We start from the raw sequence: 20,555 nt of genomic DNA on the forward strand, positions 1-20,555 counted from the left end.
TTTTAACTTCATGTAAACATTTAAAGGACCACATAAAATCTAGTACAAATCATCCAGACACTTCAATGGGCATTTCCAGCTCCTTTTTAAAGTTCCCACACTGTGGAGCACCCGGTACTTCCGTGCATTCGGCCAGGCTTCTAGGATCAAGCCCCATATCAGGCTCCCCACTCAGCGGAAAGTCTGCTTCTCCCTCTGCCTACTGTTCCTCCTTCTGTGCTCTCCCTCTTTCTGTCAAATAAATAAAATCTTTACAAAAAAATAAGTAAGTTCCCACACTGAGCTCACACTCTGCAGAGTACAACTCTTCCCCAGCGTAGGTAGGGACTGCGCCCCGCCCCTGATCACGTGGGACCAAGCCCGCAGGCTGTCGATTGTTTCTGCCTGGGCAGGCCCGCCGGGATCGATTGCTCCAGTCTGGCCCGTCCGCAGAGCGGGAAAATTTTCAATCAGCCTGGCGGCCACAGCAAACTTCCACACTCTTCACGACCTTGACCAGCATCCGCTTTTTCAGGCTTTTACATCTCGGACTCCCAGTACCACACGAGTGGAAGCGAAGACGTTCAAGCCGCCGCCGCCGCCGCCATGTCTGAGGCTTATTTCCGGGTGGAGTCGGGGGCGCTGGGGCCTGAGGAAAACTTTCTATCCTTGGACGACATCCTGATGTCCCACGAGAAGCTCCCGGTGCGCACAGAGACCCCCATGCCTCGCCTCGGCGCTTTCTTCCTGGAGCGGAGCGGAGGGCCCGAGACTGACCACGCGATCCCTCAGGTAAACCTGCCCGCGCGCGTTCCCGGGGAAAGACCACAGTTCCCGTTGGGCGTGGCCGCCGCGCCGAAACCGTGACCCCCGCCTTGGGATTTGTGGTTTTGGCTGGGGGAAGGCGGGTCTTCTGCACAAACAAGCGTAACCGCCGGTCGCGGCGCGCTGAAGCGCTTTCTTAGCGGTGGCCTCCTGTGTGAAACCGAATTTATCCTAGGTGGTCTGGTACCGTTTTTGAATTTGTCCAAATTGAGCCGTGCCCCCACTCGCCCCGTCTTGTGTCTGAGGCTTAAAGGGCCGGCTACCACTGACGACTTCAGGATCGGGGGTTCTGATCCCGTTTGTCTTAAAACGACAGCTTTGGGTTCTGTGAGAGGATGTGATACGTCTGGGAACCGCAAATTCCTAGATTCATTCCGGCGCAGCGACGACGGTATCCGCAACCGCCTACCGAGGGCTTTAGTGCCGGCGTGGATGGTGTGGGGGAGGGAATCTTCCCCTCTGTGACTCCTTTAATCCTTCCCTGACCCTATAGTTGGATCTGGTTACACGCCAGGAATCTGAAGCCCAAAAAGGTTGTGTAACTTGCTCAGGGTCCCACTGCCCGTGGTGAGCTTGGGATTGGAGCCCGGAGCTGTGGGACTTCACAAGCTAGTTCGCCCCAGGAACGGGCTCGAGATGGTTATTTTGTTATTTCCTCTTTAACCTACATTTTGCTTGGAAGGGTGTGTGAGTTTGGCGTGTTTGTTTCCATTTTTATCAAAGTAATCCATATACAAAGGTCAAATGGGGAAGACAAAATTTCTAACAAAAATTAGGGGACCCCTGCTTTGCTCCCCCCCCCCCCCAGTTTTCCTTTCCAGGTCCACCCGGTCTGTCGACTTTTTAAAGCGTTTCTTCAGGATTTGCCTCTGTGTTTTTAAATAATAATCGTGAGCTTGTTTTTTTGATTTGTAGAAAATTAAGACGTTATTTCTTAGCGTTGCGTTATAGTCAGAAGGATTGTGTTCTCATACACCCTTGTAAACAGAGATGTGCTGCCCATATGTTATTCACATTGCCTTTGTTTTACCAAATGGCCTTTTTTGTGTTCCAGGATTCCACCCAGGTCACCCCCCCCCGTTCCATTTAGTATCCTGCATCCTTGGGCTGCTCTTGGCTGTGATAGTTGATCAGATTTTCCTTGTTTTTAATGACCATGACAGTTTTGTGGCGAGCCGGTCAGGTAATTTGTGGAATGTTCCTCAGCTGGGATTTGTCTGATGATTCCCTCATGGTTAGACTGATTTGAGGAGGAAGATCACAGAGGTGAAGTGCTATTTTCATGGCGGCATATCAAAAGGGCATATAGTGGGGGTGTGGTTTATCACTGATAGGAACCTCCATCACCTGGCTAAGATAGTGTTTGTCAGGATTCTTCACCATAAAGTTACTTTTTCCAGGGCTCCTGGGTGACTCAGCTGCTTAAGCATCCAACTCTTGATTTCAGCTCAGATCCTGAGCTCAGAGTCATGGGATTGAGCCCCGAGTTAGGCTCTGTTCTGGGAGTGGAGCCTGCTTGGGATTCTCTCCCTCTCCCTCTGCCCCTCCCCACCTCTCTCTCTCTGTCTCACTCTTTCTCTCTGTCACACACACTCTTTCTCCCTCCCTCTCTCTCTCTCCCCCAACCCCCGCACCAAAAAAAGTTAACTTTTTTCCACCTTTCCATACTGTTCTCTTTGGGAGGGAGTCATTATACACAGCCTCACGTAAGGAGTGGGGTGTTGTGCTCTACCTCTTTGAGGGCGGTGTCTACATAAATTATTTGGAATTCTTCTGTTTGGGAGATTTGTGTAGGAAGGCTTTTAAAGACATATTTAATTTCATTCATAGATACAGGACTATTTAGATTTTCTGTTTCTTCCTGTGTTTTTCTTGGTACATTGTTTTCTCCCCTAGGAATTTGGACAAGTTCATACAGATTTCCAAATGTAGTGGTATAATCTTCAAAATATCCTTTTACTATCTTTCCGATTTCTGTAGGGTTATATTGGTGTCTTGGTTTTTATTATTTGGGGTTTTTTTTTTTTAAGATTTTATTTATTTAGGGGTACCTGGGTGGCTCAGTGGGTTAAGCCCCTGCCTTCAACTCAGGTCATGATCTCAGGGTCCTGGGATCAAGTCTCACATGGGACTCAGTGCTCAGCAGGGAGCCTGCTTCCTTCTCTCTCTACCTTCCTCTCTGCTTACACCGTGTGATCTCTATCCATCAGATAAATAAATAAAATCTTTTAAAACAAACAAACAAAAGATTTTATTTATTTATTTGACAGAGAGAGATAGCGATATGAGAGGGAACACAAGCAGGGGGTGTGGGAGAGGGAGAAGCAGGCTTCCTGCTGCGCAGGGAGCTGATGCAGGGCTCAATCCCAGTGTCTCAGGACCCTGGGATCATGACCTGAGCTGAAGGCAGATGCTTAATGACTGAGCCACACAGGTGCCTCAGTTTTTATTTTTGATGTGGAGAAATTATGCTCCTTTTGTTAGTCTTCCTAGGAGTTTATCAATTGCATTAGTCTTTTATTTTCTTCAAAATTTTATTTAAATTCTTGTTAGTTAACATACAGTGCAATATTAGTTTCAGGAGTAGAATTAAGAGATTAAGAGTAGAATTAAGTGATTATACAATACCCAGTGTCATCAGAATGCCTCCTTAATGCCTATCACCCCTCTAGCCCATCCCCCACCTCCCTCCCTCCATCAACCCTGTTTATTCTCTACTGTTGAATCTCCTATGGTTTGTTACCTTCTCTCTCTTTCTCTCCCTCATTCTCCCCCCTGTCATGTGTTCATCTGTTTTATTAGTCTTTTAAAAGAACTAACTTATAACTCTCTCAGTTTTCTTCTTTGTACCCTTGTTTTTAGGTTATTAAGTTCTTAATTAGTTCTTTACTGCTACTTTCTTTGGATTTAATTTTCTTTTTCTTTTTTAAGATTTTATTTATTTATTTGACAGACAGAGATTACAAGTAGGCAGAGAGGCGGTCAGAGAGAGGAGGAAGCAGGCTCCCTGCTGAGCAGAGAGCCCGATGTGGGGCTCGATGTGGGGCTCAATCCCAGGACTCTGGGATCATGACCTGAGCTGAAGGCAGAGGCTTTAACCCACTGAGCCACCCAGGCGCCCCTGGATTTAATTTTCTATTGTTTCCTACCCGCCACAACCCTGCCCATGCATTTTGAGATGGGTCCCCAGGTGATTGATTTTTCAGCTTTCCTTTATGCATTTTTTAGCTCTGCATTTCCTCTGAGCTGAGCTTTAATTGCATTCCACAAATTTTGATTTGTTGTATTTTATTTTCATATCAGTGAGTTCAAAATAATTTCTAATTTCCATTGTGATTTCTTCATTGACTCATAGTTATTTAGAAGACCAGTGCTTAATTCCAAACATGTTGGGATTTTGCTTTTCATCTTTTCTGTTTTTGATTTCTAGTTTAATTCATTACACTGTGGCTAGAGAATGTAGTCTGAAAGATTTCAGTCTTTTGAAAAAGCTTGCTTTATACTGCAGCATAAAATCCACTTAAACATTCTATATGCACTTGAATAGATATATATTTGAAGTCATGATGTGTGATAAATAATGTAAGTCAGGTCAAGTTTGCTATTTTGTTGAGAACTTCTCAATCCTTATTGGGGTTTTTGGCTATTACTTATCTAAAGAGATATGCCAAAGTCTCCCACTATAATTATGAATTTGTCTATTTCTCCTTTAACTTCTGTCAGTTTAGCAGATGCCTATTTTTCTTGTGGATATGATGACCCTTTTATCATTGTATCTCTAGTCTCCTTTCTTTTTATTACTATCTACATGACTTTTTTTTTTTTTTTTTTTTCAAATTTTCTGTGTCTTTTTATTTAAGATAGATCTCTTTTGGGGCACCCGGTGGCTCAGTGGGTTAAAGCCTCTGCCTTCCGCTCAGGTCATGATCTCGGGGTCCTGGGATCAAGCCCCGCATCAGGCTCTCTGCTCCACAGGGAGCCTGCTTCCCCCGCTCTCTCTCTGCCTGCCTCTCTGCCTACTTGTGATCTCTCTCTCTGTCAAATAAATAAAATCAAAAAAAAAAAAAATAGGTACATCTCTTTTAAGCAGCATATATTGGGGTTTTGTTTTTATTTGGTTAGACAATTTTCCAACTGGTGTATTTAACTTGTTTACATTTAATTTAATTACTGATATATTTGTGTTTATTTTTGCCTTCCTACTATTAACTGTCTGTCCTGTATTTCCATATTTATTTCTGGGATCATTTGCATTCTTCAAGATTTACTTCTGTTGATAAATTCTTCATTTCTGTCTGTACAAGGGGGTCCCCAAGACCAATCCGCGGTTTGATGATTCAGTAAAAGAACACAAAGGACTCAGTATACAGTCATTCTTATGTTTACATTTTAATACAATAAAAGGATATAGAGTAAAACCAGCAAAAGGGAAAGGGTGTGGAGAATGAAGTTTGTAGAAAGCCGGTTACAAGCTTTCAAGTCCCAGCGGAGTCACAGAGGATACACTGAATTTCTCCAGTAATGCATTGTGACATGTGTGAAACATTTGTGTACCAGGAAAGCTCATTAGAGACTCAGTACCCAAGGTCTAGAGGGCTAGTTACACAGGCACTCTACCTAACATATACAAAGATTCCAGGCTCCCAGAAGGAAAGCAGGTATTCAGCATAAACCACATTGTGCAAACTACGCACAGTGAAGCACATGTATCCATTCTGAGAATAGTGGGAACCCTCCTGAAACCCAGATTCAAGGACACCCACCAAGGACCAACCTTGCAAGCAGGCCTTTCTAAGGAGGGCAGTCTGAGGCTTGCTTTGTTAACTTTCTGCACACTTCCTGTGTGAAAATACCTTTGTTTTCCTATTATTTTTTAAAGGATATTTTCACCGGGTATAGAATTTTAGACTTGCCGTTATTTCAGGCCTTTTTAAAAGATGTCATTCCAGGGGTACCTGCTTGACTATTTCAGTTAAATTTTAGCCTTCGGTTCAGTTGATGATCATGGAGCCCTACATCAGGCTCCCTGCTCAGTGGGGAGCCTGCTTTTCCCTCTGGCCCTACCCCTTCTTGTACTGTCTCTCTCAAATAAATAAAATCTTTAAAAATAAAAATAAAAGACGTCATTCCATTTTCATTGTTTTGTGTCTTCCTTCATTTCCGTTGAGAGTTGGCTTTGACTCTTCTAGCTCCTTTTGTAAGAGATGTATTCTTACCCCCACCAGCAGTGCCTTCTAAGATTTTCTCTAGGTCTTCGTTTTACAGCAATTTGAGTAAGATGTGCCAAGTTGTGGTTTTATTAATATTCTACTTCGGGGGCACCTGGGTGGCTCGGTGGGTTAAGCCTCTGCCTTCAGCTCAGGTCATGATCTCAGGGTCCTGGGATCCAGCCCCACATTGGGCTCTCTGCTCAGCGGGGAGCCTGCTTCTCCCTCTCTCTCTCTGCCTGCCTCTCTGCCTACTTGTGATACCTGTCTGTCAAATAAATAAATAAAATCTTTAAAAAAAAATTTATCCTGCTTCGTAATGTTCCTAGAATCTGTGATTTGATATCTCTCTTAAATTTTGGAAATTCCATGACTATTTTCTTCTCAGATACTTCCTTTGCTTCAATCTATTCCTCTTCTCTTTCTAGGCTTCAAATTACGTGCAGGTTAGACTTACTTCCTTTCTACCATGTTCTACATCTCTCATGCTGTTTCCTGTATTTTCTTTCTATGCTTCAGTTGGATATTTTCTATTCACCCTTTTTTAAATTCATGACCCTCTATCTGTGTCAAATCTGGAAGGCCAGTCAAATGTAACTTAATCTATTGAGTTGGTTTTTTTTTTTTTTTTTTTTTTTTTAAGTGGGGAGGGGGAAAGGGAGAATCCCAATAGGGGGCTCAGTCTCGGGATCCTGAGATCATGACCTGAGCTGAAATCAAGAATCGGATGCTTACCCGACTGAGTCATCCAGGCGCTCCCCCCTGTTGAGTTCTTAAAGTTCAATTCTTGCATTTTTCAGATCTGGAATTTCTATTTGATTTTTTAAAATTTGTTTTAAAGCCATTGCCTAATTACTCTTGATATTTGGTACAGAAATTGGACTTCATTCTCTCTCTATCCTTTTTTTCTCAAATCTTGATCCCTTACGTTCTGGCTTCTTTGGAAGCCTTGAACTCTGCCTTTGTCTCCCCGGCCCTGGGAGGTTGGCAAAAAGCTCTGCTTATACACACTGCAAAGCCTCTCCCGCCTTTCGTAGCAGTTCTCCTCCATGAGAGTTCTATGCTATTGTACCTCCTTCGACTTAGTTAGGTTTGACTTTTATATTTTGGATATTTATCTCAATTTCTGGTCTGTTGTGGCCCCTTCACCATATTTTCCAATTCTGTTAAGGCTTTAAAAATATAAATTTATCTTTTCTGTCATCTCTGAAACTATGAAGTGGGATACAGAGGGCCTGTGGTCTGAGGTCAGGCTGATACTGTTTTTCCATCTACCCCTTGGCACCCAGGGTGTGCTTCTTAGCACATAGCAGCCCCCCCTCCCCTAGTCAGTGTATATGAGAAACAGATATGGAATATTCAGAGAAAGCAGAAATGTTTATTATATTTCTGAAGTGTATGCAATTGGGAGTTTTTATTTCTGAGTTAGAAAACTTTCCCTTAATACCATGGTTTTGTTCTGTACTTTGCTTTCGTTGAATAAATCCATTTCTTGCCGTTCCATCATGACATTGAACTCGAGCACCTGCGGTTCAGTTTTTCAGGTCACAACCAGACTTCTGCACGTGGTAGCCCTGCCACCAAGGAGAACAGCCAACACTGATATTTGCCAATGGTGTGTGTATTTCTTTTCTAGCACACATGCTTACTATGTGATTTGTTGTTAAAATCTATGTTCTTGTCTGATACAGGGCTCAAAGCTTGAACTCCCTTTGTGGCTGGCAAAGGGACTTTTTGACAACAAGCGGCGGATCATTTCCGTGGAACTTCCCAAGATCTACCAACAAGGTTGGAGGACAGTGTTCAGTGCCGACGCCAATGTGGTGGACCTCCACAAGCTGGGGCCACATTTCTATGGGTTTGGCTCCCAGCTCCTGCATTTCGACAGTCCCGAGAATGCAGATATTTCCCAGTCTCTCCTGCAGGCAAGTGATTGATGTGAAAACCTAAGGCACTGCACGGGCCCTCAGAGCTGGTGTGGTCACCAGCAGACTTCACTGATCCTCGGGGAAGTGTACTATTTACACAGTTCGTTTGTTATTCCACGTCAGCCAACAGTTAGACTATGTTTGCCAATTATATACCTACTTCAAAATGATTGGTCTGCAGCTTTTCATATTTGCTTGTTAAGACTTGGGACCAACAGAAAGTCCTGGAAAAAAGAAAGGGATGATGGTTGACCAACAAGGGACAGGCTCCCAAATGTACCAGCCCAGCCCTGGGACTGGCCAGAGGGCGCCTGTCAGGAATGTACCTGTTACTTGTTCCCTTCCCTTGCTCTGGGGCTGAGATGTGGCTCTGCATCTGCACTGTGTCCTCACAGTGATCTGGTCAAGCTGCTCGTTCTCTCTAGGCTTCTCAATTTTTCTCCTGTTAAGTGGAGATACAATAATGCCAAAATTACCACATCACAGTGAGATTATATTGTGCTATTTAATAAATGGTACCTATTATTGTTGTGTTACATGGACAAGACAGTGTTATGCACATAGTACCATCCTTTAGGTATGATCTTATTTTAACTTTTTATTCTGCTAATATTAGAAGAAACCTCCTTTGCTACCTCTTGTTTTACTCCTTCATTTCTAGCTTTATAAGAATGTGTCCTTGTGCAATTTTTAATGTGGATAGTAAAGAAACATTTCATTGCTCTCCATTCAGATAAAGAAGCCAATACACAAACTGTAGACCATTGGAGCTTAGGAAACTCTTGTGAGCAGGAAGCTAAAAGTGAGGAAAACTCATTTGTCTTACAGTGTCTCCAGGACATGTTCTTGAACTGGAACACTGCCTTTGGCTAGTGATTTCTTTGTTTTCTTTTCCCATCATTGCTTTGAAGTCCTGTAAAGTTGCTGACTTATAAGGTGACATCGCCACAAGGCCGTGGAAGAAACTGAAGCCAGGGCTCGTGGCTTGGTCTCGGAGCCCTAGGGTGGAGTGACACTCCTAGATCACACGTGTCGCTGTCCTGCTCTCAGACTGAAAAAAGTAGAAAATGTGTTCAGTTAGATCAGGAATCTTCTTTGGTTGAAACCTGTCTGCACGTGTCACTGTGCATTATTATGGCCTTTGTCCCTGAAAACAATAACAGGTAATGCTTTTTGAGGAGCTTCTTCTTGCCAGTCATTTGTGAGATGCTTTACAGGTATTCCTTCACTGGTTTTCGTAACAACCCATTGGATTTTCCTAATAGTCTGTTTTGCAGACGGGGAAATTGAGATGTGGCAACGTGATACAACTTGAGTGGTAGTGGCCTCAGACCTCCTTCCAACTGAGTCCAGACTTTCCCTTCATGACATTTAATGTTCAGGGATGGGCCACCTGGCAGCCTCCATCAATGGACCGCGTGACTCTTGATCTCAGGGTTGTGAGATCAAGCTCTTCTTGAAAAGGGTGAAGAGATTACTTAGAAATAAAATCTTTAAAACAAAAATGTATGGGGTAAAAATGGATCTGATTTCTCTCATTCGCTTCTCCTTCAGACATTCATTGGACGTTTTCGCCGCATCATGGACTCCTCCCAGAACGCTTACAATGAAGACACTTCAGCACTGGTAGCCAGGCTGGACGAGATGGAGAGGGGCTTATTTCAAACAGGACAGAAAGGACTGAATGACTTCCAGTGTTGGGAGAAGGGGCAGGCTTCTCAGATCACAGCCTCCAGCCTCGTTCAGAACTATAAGAAGAGAAAACTGACTGACATGGACAACTGAAGGCCAAAAGAACACAGAAATGCTCCTGGTGGAGGGAACCACCCTGTGTGTCCTTGATAGGAGGAGCCTTGCTGACCTTCTGTAGGACGAGAACCGTGTCCTGTGTCATGGCTTATTTCCTGCAGCAGTCCGTGTGGGAAAGGATGTGCTGTGGGAGGTCCTTGACCTATGAGGCATATGAGACTATCCCAACCTGCTGACCCACAGCCCAGGCCTACTTAACCCATGAACCCCCAGCTGGAGAGAAACCAAAGTCCCTTATAAAGAAGGATGGTTAATACATGCATCGCGGTATAGTTGGAACTGGGAACACTTGTGCCTGGGAATGTAATAGTCTCCAATGTCCAGTTTCACTAGCTCCAAAGGACAGGTACAAATGGGCCATCTTCGCCTGCTCACAAATGTTCACGTGAGCGTAACTGCTCCATCTTCCTCATGGGTGCTCAGAGGACAGCAGGCAGGCCTAGGATGTCGGCCTTACTTGTGTCTCCTGCCTATGGGGAGTTACCCCAAGCCAAGAATAAAGAAGAAAAAGGAACAGACAGAAGAATGGTGGGGCTTTTACTGAAGGGGCTTTTACACATTGCCTTCCTCCTCTGTAGCCAGGGCTTTGGGGTCTAGGTGCACAAAGCTCTGCAGGCAGCCTGGAGGGGAAATGGTTAACCTGAGCCTGGCTTTTGTCTTGAGATCTTCAGAGCCCCCAGCACAGCAGTTCCTTCCCTCCCTAGAGCAGCTGTCAGGGAGTCATTTGGAATCGCAAAGTAATTATTAAAGGGTGTGTACCAGCTTTTCTTACATTGAAAACCAGACTTTAGGGTGACTGGTTAGGAAGGGCCCCATTTGAGAAGCTTCACGGGGCAAATGTAAGTAGGCGGGAGATCTTGACGATGTTTTCCCCCTTCAGTAAATTCGGCAGCATTATTACCTAGAGGATTCCTGACCGTTTACCTAGGATCTGTTTCAGCAAGCACAGAGCTCTTCCCCAGAGATCAAGGCGGAAACCTTGGCCTGAGTAAGAAGCTTTGTTCCCTGCAGGCCAACCCATTTGAAGGATAGTTGTCTCTACGCCGACTTCCCATGAGTGACAACTGTCTTTGTCATTAGAAATTATAGAGGGATTTGGGGATCCAAATTGTGCAGATGTCTCCCTGCAAACTTAGAATGCCAGAACGGCTTTTTAAATGCATGTTTCAAGATGGAAACAGTGTTTTTATAATTTGATTTTGGTGCTAAATAAATGATCCATTTTGCACATGAATACATTCTGTACAAGTACTATTTCTGTAACTCGAGTACTACAGATGATCAGACAAAGCGATCAGAGAATTTTGTCTTTGATCGTATTTGACAATAATGCCCAACTAAATCCTTGCTTCCGTGGCTGCTCTTTTGTTTGCACCAGACTCATGAATTTGAGGGACGTTCTCTGTAGCAATGATTTGTGTCCCAGAAAGGTGGGCCTTTCTTTGCTAGCACGGTGTTTGCATAGAGCCAGGGCCCAGAGACAAGGCATAGTCAGAGGGAGAAAGTATATTGTGTCATTTTTGGATTCACTGTTTTCACAGATAGCTTTGTATTTAAAGTCTGTCCTAAGGCGGCTACCATTTTTTTCTCTTACTGGGAAAAAAAAATTATGCTGGAGTCACATGCTGGGAGTAAGTGGGTATGCATGTGCAGAATTTATTCCCTGTTTTACATTTTGAACGGATTATTATAAGTAGCTTTTGAAACCTATTTCCAGTTACAAGGTTGCCTTCAAGCCTTTCAATTACTACCCCTTTCCCCTGCAGTTCTCCCCAAATCAGGCTTATAGATCACTATTTGTTCCCTTCAAAGAGGTGAGTTTTTCAAAATGAGTCCAAAAATGACTCAAACAGCAAATTGCTCTTAAAATCAATAGCGAGAAAATGTGTGTCCCTTGCCCTTAAGGCTCTGTTCCCAGGTAACTGAGGCCTTAATTATATGCAAACGCCTCACCACATTCAGGTTTTTCCCTGGGACCATCTGGGCTGCCAGGGGAGTGGGGCAAGTCTAGACTCCTGGGTTCGTCCCTCCTGCTCTCCTTGACCTCTGAACTTTGGATGGCCCCAGTCTCAGTCCTTGGGTCCCTCCTAGCCTAGCCATTCTCCCTCGTGAGGGCATCTTATCCTATCTCAAGCTTTTTAAATACCATCTACGTGCTACCCAAAATTTGATCTGCAGCTCAGACCCTCCAACTCCAGACTTGGATCCCACCACCTACTTGACATTCTACTTCAACGTCTGACCTCACTTGGCTGAAATGGAACTAATCTGCCTCAGTCTGCTCCTCCTATAATTTCTGTCTTCTCTGTTTCAGACAACACCATCCTTCCCTTTTGCACAGGACAAAAACCTGGGTGCCTCCTTGGCCCTGCCCTTCCTCTCCATATCTTTTGGGTCTATCTTCAAATCACCTGTACAATCTGACACGTCTTCCTCCACCGCCAGTCTTGCACTAGATGGTTGTGGTCACCTCCCAATGGCCCCCTGCACCCACTCTCCACCCCACCTTGAGACTTCTCACCATAGCAGCCACAGTGGTCTTGTTCAAAAATAAGTCAGATCTTATTTATTCTCAGCTCAAAGCCCTTCCAAATCCAAGAAAAAGACCATTCCACCATCCCAGCCCCTTTTATTAAAAAAGTTCACTTAACCCCAGTGATTTGGCATAGAAATTTTTTTTAATCTGTTTTTTTAAAAGATTTAGCTATTTAAGGGTGCCTGGGTGGCTCAGTGGGTTAAGCCGCTGCCTTCGGCTCAGGTCATGATCTCAGGGTCCTGGGATCGAGTCCCGCATCAGGCTCTCTGCTCAGCAGGGAGCTTGCTTCCCTCTATCTCTCTCTCTCTGCCTGCCTCTCCGTCTACTTGTGATCTCTCTCTGTCAAATTAAAAAAAACAAAAAAACAAAGAAAAGATTTATTTATTTAATTTAGAGAGAGAGTGAGTGAGCAGGAGGAGGGGCAGAGGGAGGGAATCTCCAGCAGACTCCCCACTGACCATGGAGCCTGTGGCGGGGCTCAATCTCAAAACCCTGAGATTATGACCTGAGCCAAAACCAAGAATCAGATACTTAACTGACTGAGCCACACAGGCGCCCGTGGTGTAAAAATTTTTTAATGCTTCTGTAGCCGAATTAATTTGTTTCTTATTTTAAATATAAATTGCATGTTCTGCCTAAGAGAGTTCTCAGTATCTTACAGAGTTTCTCATTAATCTCTCAGCACCACTGGACCTGAGAAGTTTCCGGAACACTGCTTCTGAAGTAGTGCAGTCAGAATGCAGAAGTATTGAGTGACTTACTCAGGTCAGCCCCACTGTGAGTCTGTCTGTTCTGTTCCCCCATCCTTCAAGAAACCCCAGAAGAGCTGTTCATCTTTATGCTTGAAACAGTTGTGCTTAAATGAAAATATTTTACACATCTTAGCAAAGGAAAATAACTGTGCAGAGGCTGTATGTGTGTTTCTGAAAGCAGATATCTTTGTGTTTAAAAGAAAAATCTATACTTGAAATAACTTGAATAAAATATAGGATAAATGCTTAACAATAAGAAACTTAATCTTACAATCCTTACCTCATATGGGTAGGCTGAAATTTTTTAATTCAAATACACACAGATAATTTCTAAAAGACAATTAAATACCCTAAAACCTAAAGAAATTGTCTGAATTTGGAATTCTGTTGCTCACTCTTGATACCACTATTTTGAGTGAGCAGTAAATTCCCCTCCTTAATGAATAGTGAATAAAATCACTAAAATAGTGAATCAAGGGGAATCCTGAGATCATGTATAACCACACTCTCCTACTGAGAGCAAATGATTAACGAAGGTGGCAGGCCCAGCCTGCTTTTGTTTGAGCTCATTTTGTTGATTTTTCCAGGCCTGTGCATTTCTGTCTAGCACAGAGACACCATAACCCAGCCCACTCGGCTGGCAGCCTTCCTTGGGACAAGAACATTCTCGTTTCAGGGTACCCTCTCCCATTGCCTGTATGCTGTGGTTTAGGGGAAGGTACAAATGGGGCTCCTCCCCAAAGCCAGAGGTCTCCTTTGTCTGCTCTTCAGAGATCAGAGTCAGGTCAACTGATGGGGCACCATTCCACTGAAGTCAGTATAGAGAGGCAGCTTATATCCTCAACTCAGCGTCCCCCCCCCCCCCATCTTATGTAACCATGTGCATTTATTGAACTCTGTTAACTAAGCCACGGTCTTTATTCACATTTCACCAATTTTTCCACTAATGTCCTTTTCCTGTTCAGAATGCAATTTAAAATCCTCCGTTGGGGGACGCCTGGGTGGCTCAGTTGGTTAAGCAGCTGCCTTCGGCTCAGGTCATGATCCCAGCGTTCTGGGATCGAGTCCCACATTGGGCTCCTTGCTCGGCAAGGAGCCTGCTTCTCCCTCTGCCTCTCCCTGCCATTCTGTCTGCCTGTGCTTGCTCTCTCTCCCTTTCTCTCTCTCTGATAAATAAATAAAAAATCTTAAAAAAAAAAAAAAATCCCCCGTTGGATTTAGGGGGAAATCGGTTTTGAAAGCAAAAAAGAACATCAGACTCTTCTGAACTATGTTAATTTCAGGAGTTCAGCTTATTGGAAACATTTCATTGCATTGATCTAAGTCAGGGCGGCCAATTAGGGGCTTGTTGGGCCTTGCCCAGGAATGAGCTGCAGGTCAGCTCATCAAAAAGGGAGAATATTAGCTTTTCACCTGAAAATGTCACTCACTGATACTTGGATCTGTTGGGAAAAGGTCTCTTTGATTTTACTTAAAGCTTTCGCATTCTCTCTCTGACAGCAATAACTTGATTTTCTCCCCTTTCCCTTCTGGCACATACTAGCTAATTTTCTTTGTGTCTAAATGAGTTTAAAAAGAGCACAGCTTTATACACCAATATTATTAACAAGTGTCAGGACAGCTCTGAAAATAGTCCTGGGAACTGCTAGTGTTTCAGAATCCATAAAGGGAGCACACAGAACCAGCTAATCCTTGCAAACATCTCCCACCTATGCCTAATTAAGAAAAAGAAAAAAAAAAAAACTCAGAGTTTTTAATCTTTATGTCATTCTCTGTTCTTGTATCACCCTTGAAAGTTTATTTGATTCCCACACAATTTCCATGTCTCCCTTTCTGCAATGAACATTCTTCCCTGAGGAGAGTTTCTTTTCTTTTGATCCAGAAAAGCAAATGAGTGACTAAGGAATATAGATTCAAGGGCAACCAATGAGACAGGTCAGAGAAAAGGGGTGTGACTTATTGAAGGGAATGTGTGGGAATGATGCATGTTGACGCTTGAAGACTGGGGACAGAAACCAGTAATAAGACTTGGCATTTGCCAGAATCATCGGTTGGAAGAGGTGACAACAGTTGTTCCCAGAGAGTGGCCTTATCTTAATGTGAACAAGAGGGCTTGGCACTCCGCTATCTTGTAGGCTCAGGAGCAAAACACTTAACAAAACTTTTCAAAAGCCACTGTCATTTTCTAATTTAGCATTTCACGTTCATGTCTTTATCCAAGATTTCCAGATAAATATTAAGTAATGTGCCTCTTTTCAAATCATTGGGAAGTCCAAGAGAGGTTTTCTCAGGTTTTGAGCCAGCTCAGGCCTTGATCCACATTCCAGAGGATTCTCCTGGCTAAATGTCCACATCATTTCAAAGATCTTTAGGGGGAGCTGTCCGCATAGCATGATACATCATGTTTATTGGCCAGCAGTGAAAATTAAGTTCCACAACATTTAAGGCATTTTTCAAAAGACATTAATAAAAACTAACAAACCTCACTCCATTTTGAAAGACTAGTTATCTGCATAGACTGTTGTGATTTTAAAAGGCTTTTCTGCCACTGCAGAAAAACCACAGGAAAAAAATGTGTCCAGTTACCTATATGTATTTGTCGAGAGAACATGGTGAAGCTGAGTTACGTGGCGATGAGGGTATTGCCTCACTTAATTACAGCTGAAACACGCTCACCTCCTTCCATTTAGCCCACGAGTGTTCTGTGGGGACCCGCACCGCACAACAGAGCTCTCAGGAAAGAGGTGATGTTTTCAGACCCCTGCCGTGGTCATTAACTCTGGGAAGTCTTTTTTTTTTTTTTTTTTTTTAAGATTTTATTTATTTATTTGACAGAAATCACAAGCAGGCAGAGAGAGAGAGAGGAGGAAGCAGGCTCCCCGCTGAGCAGAGAGCCCAGTGCGGGGCTCGATCCCAGGACTCAGATCATGACCTGAGCCGAAGGCAGCAGTTTAACCCACTGAGCCACCCAAGCGCCCCTAACTCTGAGAAGTCTTATAGAGGTGGCTTCTTGATAGCATTCTCTGTGGGACCCCTTTGTTTAGTGATTTTATCCCTGTTCCTTCCCAGAAATGTAATGGTAGATGGCTGCCTGATGACCCACTCATTCTCTGTCTGACTTTGGCCAAAGTGCAGGAAGATGCAGCCTAAGGAGCTCTAGCGATCCTAGGGGTAGTGGGGCGCTGGGTCGGGCACAGTTTGTCATCTTTCCTCCTGCCCCAGAGTCTTGCCTGGTACCTCATCTTACCACTCCAGCCTCCACTGTGGGTTCTGGGACCAGAATTTGTTCTGGAGGCGGTGACATGCCTGCTCTTTCCAAATTCTTCCCCCAAATAAACAGATACTGGAATAATGGGGTGTTTCCTATCAGACCTTGCTAAACTGGCAGCTGTGATGCAGTAGCTTAGAGCCAAAGGGGCCCATGAGGATTAACTAGGACAGGCTGTGAAGAATACTTAGTTTTTTCTAAGTAATCTCTCTACCCAATGTGGGGCTCGAACTCATGACTCTGAGGTTAACAGTTGCACACTCCACAGACTGAGCCAGCCAGGTGCCCCTGTAAAAAATACTTTTTATCGTGTTATAGTTACATGTTGATACATGTAAAAAAAAAATATGTGCCGTATCTTTAGATTATAAAGTATTTGAATGTCCCTTCACTTAGGTTCTAGAACATAATCAATGCTTCTGGGTTCCTTCTGCATGGTCCCTGCTGTCCCCTTCCCCCGGAGTAGCCACCCTCCTGGACTTTATGTTTATGACCCCCTTGTGTTATCTATCTAATGAATATATTGTTTTGGTTTGGTTTCAAGCTTTGTCAAATACCACGCTGCGTGCACCTGGCCTCTCTCACTCAGTTTTAGGTTTGAGCTTCCGGCCACCCTGGGGCAGCTCCTTTTTACCACGGAATGATACAGCCTATTGTGGGAACATGTCATGGTTTCCAGAAGCCTTCTCTCAACACTGGACATTTGGTTCATGTACGGTCTTTTGCTCTATCATCAACATTGTCACCGTGCACATTCTTCGATGCATCTGGGTCATTTATTTGAGAGTTTCTCAGGGATGAGTTTCACCCAAGAGCGAAACTGCTGGCTTATAGGATAAATTACTTGCTTGACCTCACAAGATGGTGCTGAAAGGTAGCGATATCCTCTCCGATCGGCTGTCCTCACTATTAGAGTTCTTAACTTTTGCCCATTTAATGGGTATAAAATAACTCACTGTGATGCTGATTTGCATTTTACTTAACACTAATGAGGCTGATTTTTTAAATATTTTTTATTAAGATTTTTTTTTTTTATTTGACAGAGAGAGATCACAAGTAGGCAGAGAGGCAGGCAGAGAGAGAGGGGTAATGAGTTGAGCAGAGAGCCCATCGCAGGGCTCCATCCCAGAACCCTGAGATCATGACCTGAGCAGAAGGCAGAGGCTTAACCCACTGAGCCGCCCAGGTGCCCCTAGGCTGATCTTTTTAAATATATATATTCACTGGCCATTCATGCTCAGTCTTCTCTGAAATGTCCTTTTATGTGGGTTACCTGTTTTTCTACTAGGTTGTTTTTCTTCTTATTGATCTACAGGACTATTCTGGATACTGATCCTTTGTCAGTTATCCATATTGCAAAAATATCTCCCAGTTTGTGGCTTGTCTTTTAATTTTCTTTGTTGTATCTGTTGATGAAGAGAAAAGTTCTTAACCTGCTTTTTTAATAGAAGAGAGCCTAGGTACAATGAAGTGATAGGAATTCCAATATAAAATAATTACTACAGAAGAATGAAGTTGGACCCTTACTTAACACTATATACAAAATTTAACTCAAAATTGATTAAAAATCCAAACATAAGACCTAAAAGTATAAAACTCCTAGTTAAAGAAAAAATAGGGAAAGTCTTTATGGTATTGGATTTGGTAATGATTTCTTGGACCTGACACCAAAATCCCAGGCAATAGAAGCAAAAATAAGCAAATGGAACTATATCAAACATTAAACATTTCTGCACATCAAAGGAAATGATCAACGCATGAAAAGGAAAACACAGAAAGGGAGAAAATATTTGCAAATCATGTGTCTGAGATGGAGTTAAAGTTCAGAATATATAACCAACTCCTACAGCTCAACAACAGTAAACCAACCCAATTAAAAGTTGGGCAAAGGACTGCATAGACTTTTCTCTAAAGATGACGTACACATGGCCAACAAACATGAAAAGATGCTCGACATCCCTCATCATTAGGAAAATGCTAATCAGAACCACAGTGAGATAGACAGCACCTCATACTCATTAGGATGGCCACTGCCCAAAACAAAACAAAAACAAAAACAAGTGTTGGTGAGGATTTAGACAAATTGGAACTCTTGTGCGCTGTTGGTGTGAATGTAAAATGGTGCAGCCACTGTGGAAAACAGTATAAAGTTTCCTCAAAAAATTAAAAATGACATTACCACATGATCCAATAATCCTACTTCTGGGTATACACACAAAAGAACTGAAAGCAGGATTTTGTAGAGATATTTGCCTACGCTTGTTCATCGCAGCACTGTTCTCAATAGTCAAGAGCTCGAAGCAACTCAGGTGTCCATCTCTGGATCGATGGGTAAATAAGATGTGGTTTAATCATACAGAGGGATGTTATCCAGCCTTAAAAACAGGAAATTCTGACACCTGCTAAAACAGGGATGAGCCTTGAGGACATAATGGTAAGTGAAATAAGCCAGTCACAGACAGATAAATACTTATATGAGTCATCTAAAATAGTCAGACTTGGGGCGCCTGGGTAGCTCAACTGACTGGACATCTGACTTCAGCTCAGGTCATGATCTCAGGGTCCTGGGATCCAGCTCCACCATGGGGCTCCCCACTAAGCGGGGAGTCTGATTCTCCCTCTGCCTCTGCCTCTCCCCCTTCTCATTCTCTCTCCCCCCCCCCAAATAAAATAAAACCTTTTTAAAAATTTAAAAATTAATAAAATAGTCAAACTCTTAGAAAGTAGAATGGCGGTTGTCAGGGGCTCGGGGTTGGGGGGGCAGAAGGAATGGGGAGTTTGAGGCTATAGAATTTCAATTTTGCAAGATTAAAAAGTTCTGGAGATCAGTTGCACAGCAAAGTGAATATACATACCACTACTGAGCTTACACATTTAAAAGTGGTCAAGATGGTAAGTTTTATGCTACCTATTTTTTTTTAAAAAAAGATTACTTATTTATTTCTTTATTTGACAGAGAGAGAGATCATAAGTAGGCGGAGAGTCAGGCAGAGAGAGAGAGAAGCAGGCTCCCGCTGAGCAAAGAGCCCAATGCGGGGCTCGATCCCAAGACACTGAGATCATGACCTGAGCCGAAGGCAGCGGCTTAATCCACTGAGCCACGCAGGTGCCCCTATGCTACCTATTTTTTTTTTAAGATTTTATTTATTTATTTGACAGACAGAAATCACAAGTAGGCAGAGAGGCAGGCAGAGAGAGAGAGAGAGGAGGAGGAAGCAGGCTCTCTGCTCTGCAGGGCAGAGAGCCCGATGCAGGACTTGATCCCAGGACCCTGAGATCATGACCTGAGCCGAAGGCAGAGGCTTTAACCCACTGAGCCACCCAGGCACCCCTATGCTACCTATTTTTAACCACAATTTAAATTCTTTAAAATTTTTTAAATGTTATGGCTAATAATCGCTGTCATTTATTGAGCACTTACTCAGTGACACCAGCTTTCTATGCATTATCTCACTGACTTCACAACAGCCCTGAGGGATAAATAGTGATTTATTTTTATTCTTATTTTAATTTTCCCTCATTTTCCTGGAAAAGTGGCTCAGTGAGGTTAAGTCACTACTCAGTGTCACACAGCAACAAGCACCGAGCCCAGGACTGGAACCAGGTCCAGCTGCATCTGAAGGTTGAGCTCTTCACAGCACTGCAGTGTTGTCCCGTGGGCAGGAGAGCCTGACCAGGCGGCGCGGGAAGCCCTCTTCCCCGAACACCGCCAGATGTCTTGTTCTTCAGCCGTGGTCCTTCCAACACAACTTCTGCAGGCATCTCCATGCCCCCCACCTCCGATGGGTCTCCTCTGGGGACATTGGCCCAACATCGACCCATGTTGCCCCCCCACTATCTGCGATATAAATAGGACTCCTCTCTGTTTCACAACACTGCTCGCGTCTTTGACAATTCATGCTCATTCCTGAGATTGCAAGCTGCTATTTTTGAAAAGATATTTTGCATGGCGTCTTGCCCCCGGGGCTCTTGGTATCTCACTTGGCAGAACACAGTGCAGCCCTCTGGATGTGATTGTAGGTGTCTAATCTGCAACTTTGGCTGTTCCCAAAACTCCCCTCTCCTCCCCTCTGTCCCCGCCCCAATGCCTTGCTCAAAACAAAGTGCTGGGTGCTTGGCCTGATGGAAGGGAGATTGACAGAAAGAAGAGTCCCCAGGACAAGGCTGGCTGGTTTCTGGCCTCTTCCAGAATGGGTTTCACTGAGAGCAGGAACCATGATATATTCACAGAAGGCGTCTCTGAGGAAGGAG

General features: G+C 43.8%; 1 protein-coding gene across 2 annotated transcripts; it reads left to right on the forward strand.

Annotated features, from left to right (window-relative positions):
- The first annotated feature begins 374 nt into the window (after positions 1-374).
- GINS3 (GINS complex subunit 3) lies at positions 375-14,076 on the forward strand. 2 transcript variants are annotated; one of them, XR_004281461.1, is made up of 4 exons: positions 375-771; positions 7,703-7,936; positions 9,494-10,736; positions 12,967-14,076. XR_004281461.1 is itself a non-coding variant. In XM_032325900.1 (3 exons), the coding sequence occupies exons 1-3, from the start codon at positions 586-588 to the stop codon at positions 9,722-9,724; spliced, it is 651 nt and encodes a 216-aa protein (XP_032181791.1). In that variant the 5' UTR covers positions 375-585; the 3' UTR covers positions 9,725-12,398. The 2 variants fall into 2 exon arrangements, 1 of the variants encoding a protein (XP_032181791.1); XM_032325900.1 differs by lacking the exon at positions 12,967-14,076 and having other exon boundaries at positions 9,494-12,398.
- The last annotated feature ends 6,479 nt before the right edge of the window (positions 14,077-20,555 follow it).

This window comes from Mustela erminea, chromosome 19 (assembly GCF_009829155.1).
Source record: "Mustela erminea isolate mMusErm1 chromosome 19, mMusErm1.Pri, whole genome shotgun sequence".
Classification (NCBI taxonomy): Eukaryota; Metazoa; Chordata; class Mammalia; order Carnivora; family Mustelidae; genus Mustela; species Mustela erminea.

Excerpts from the sequence above, each read along its gene's own strand:
- GINS3 (XM_032325900.1), top strand. The coding sequence starts at position 586 with ATGTCTGAGGCTTATTTCCGGGTGGAGTCGGGGGCGCTGGGGCCTGAG. Across the intron at positions 772-7,702 it reads CTGACCACGCGATCCCTCAG|GGCTCAAAGCTTGAACTCCC; the intron begins GTAAACCTGCCC and ends TGTCTGATACAG. Across the intron at positions 7,937-9,493 it reads TTTCCCAGTCTCTCCTGCAG|ACATTCATTGGACGTTTTCG; the intron begins GCAAGTGATTGA and ends CTTCTCCTTCAG.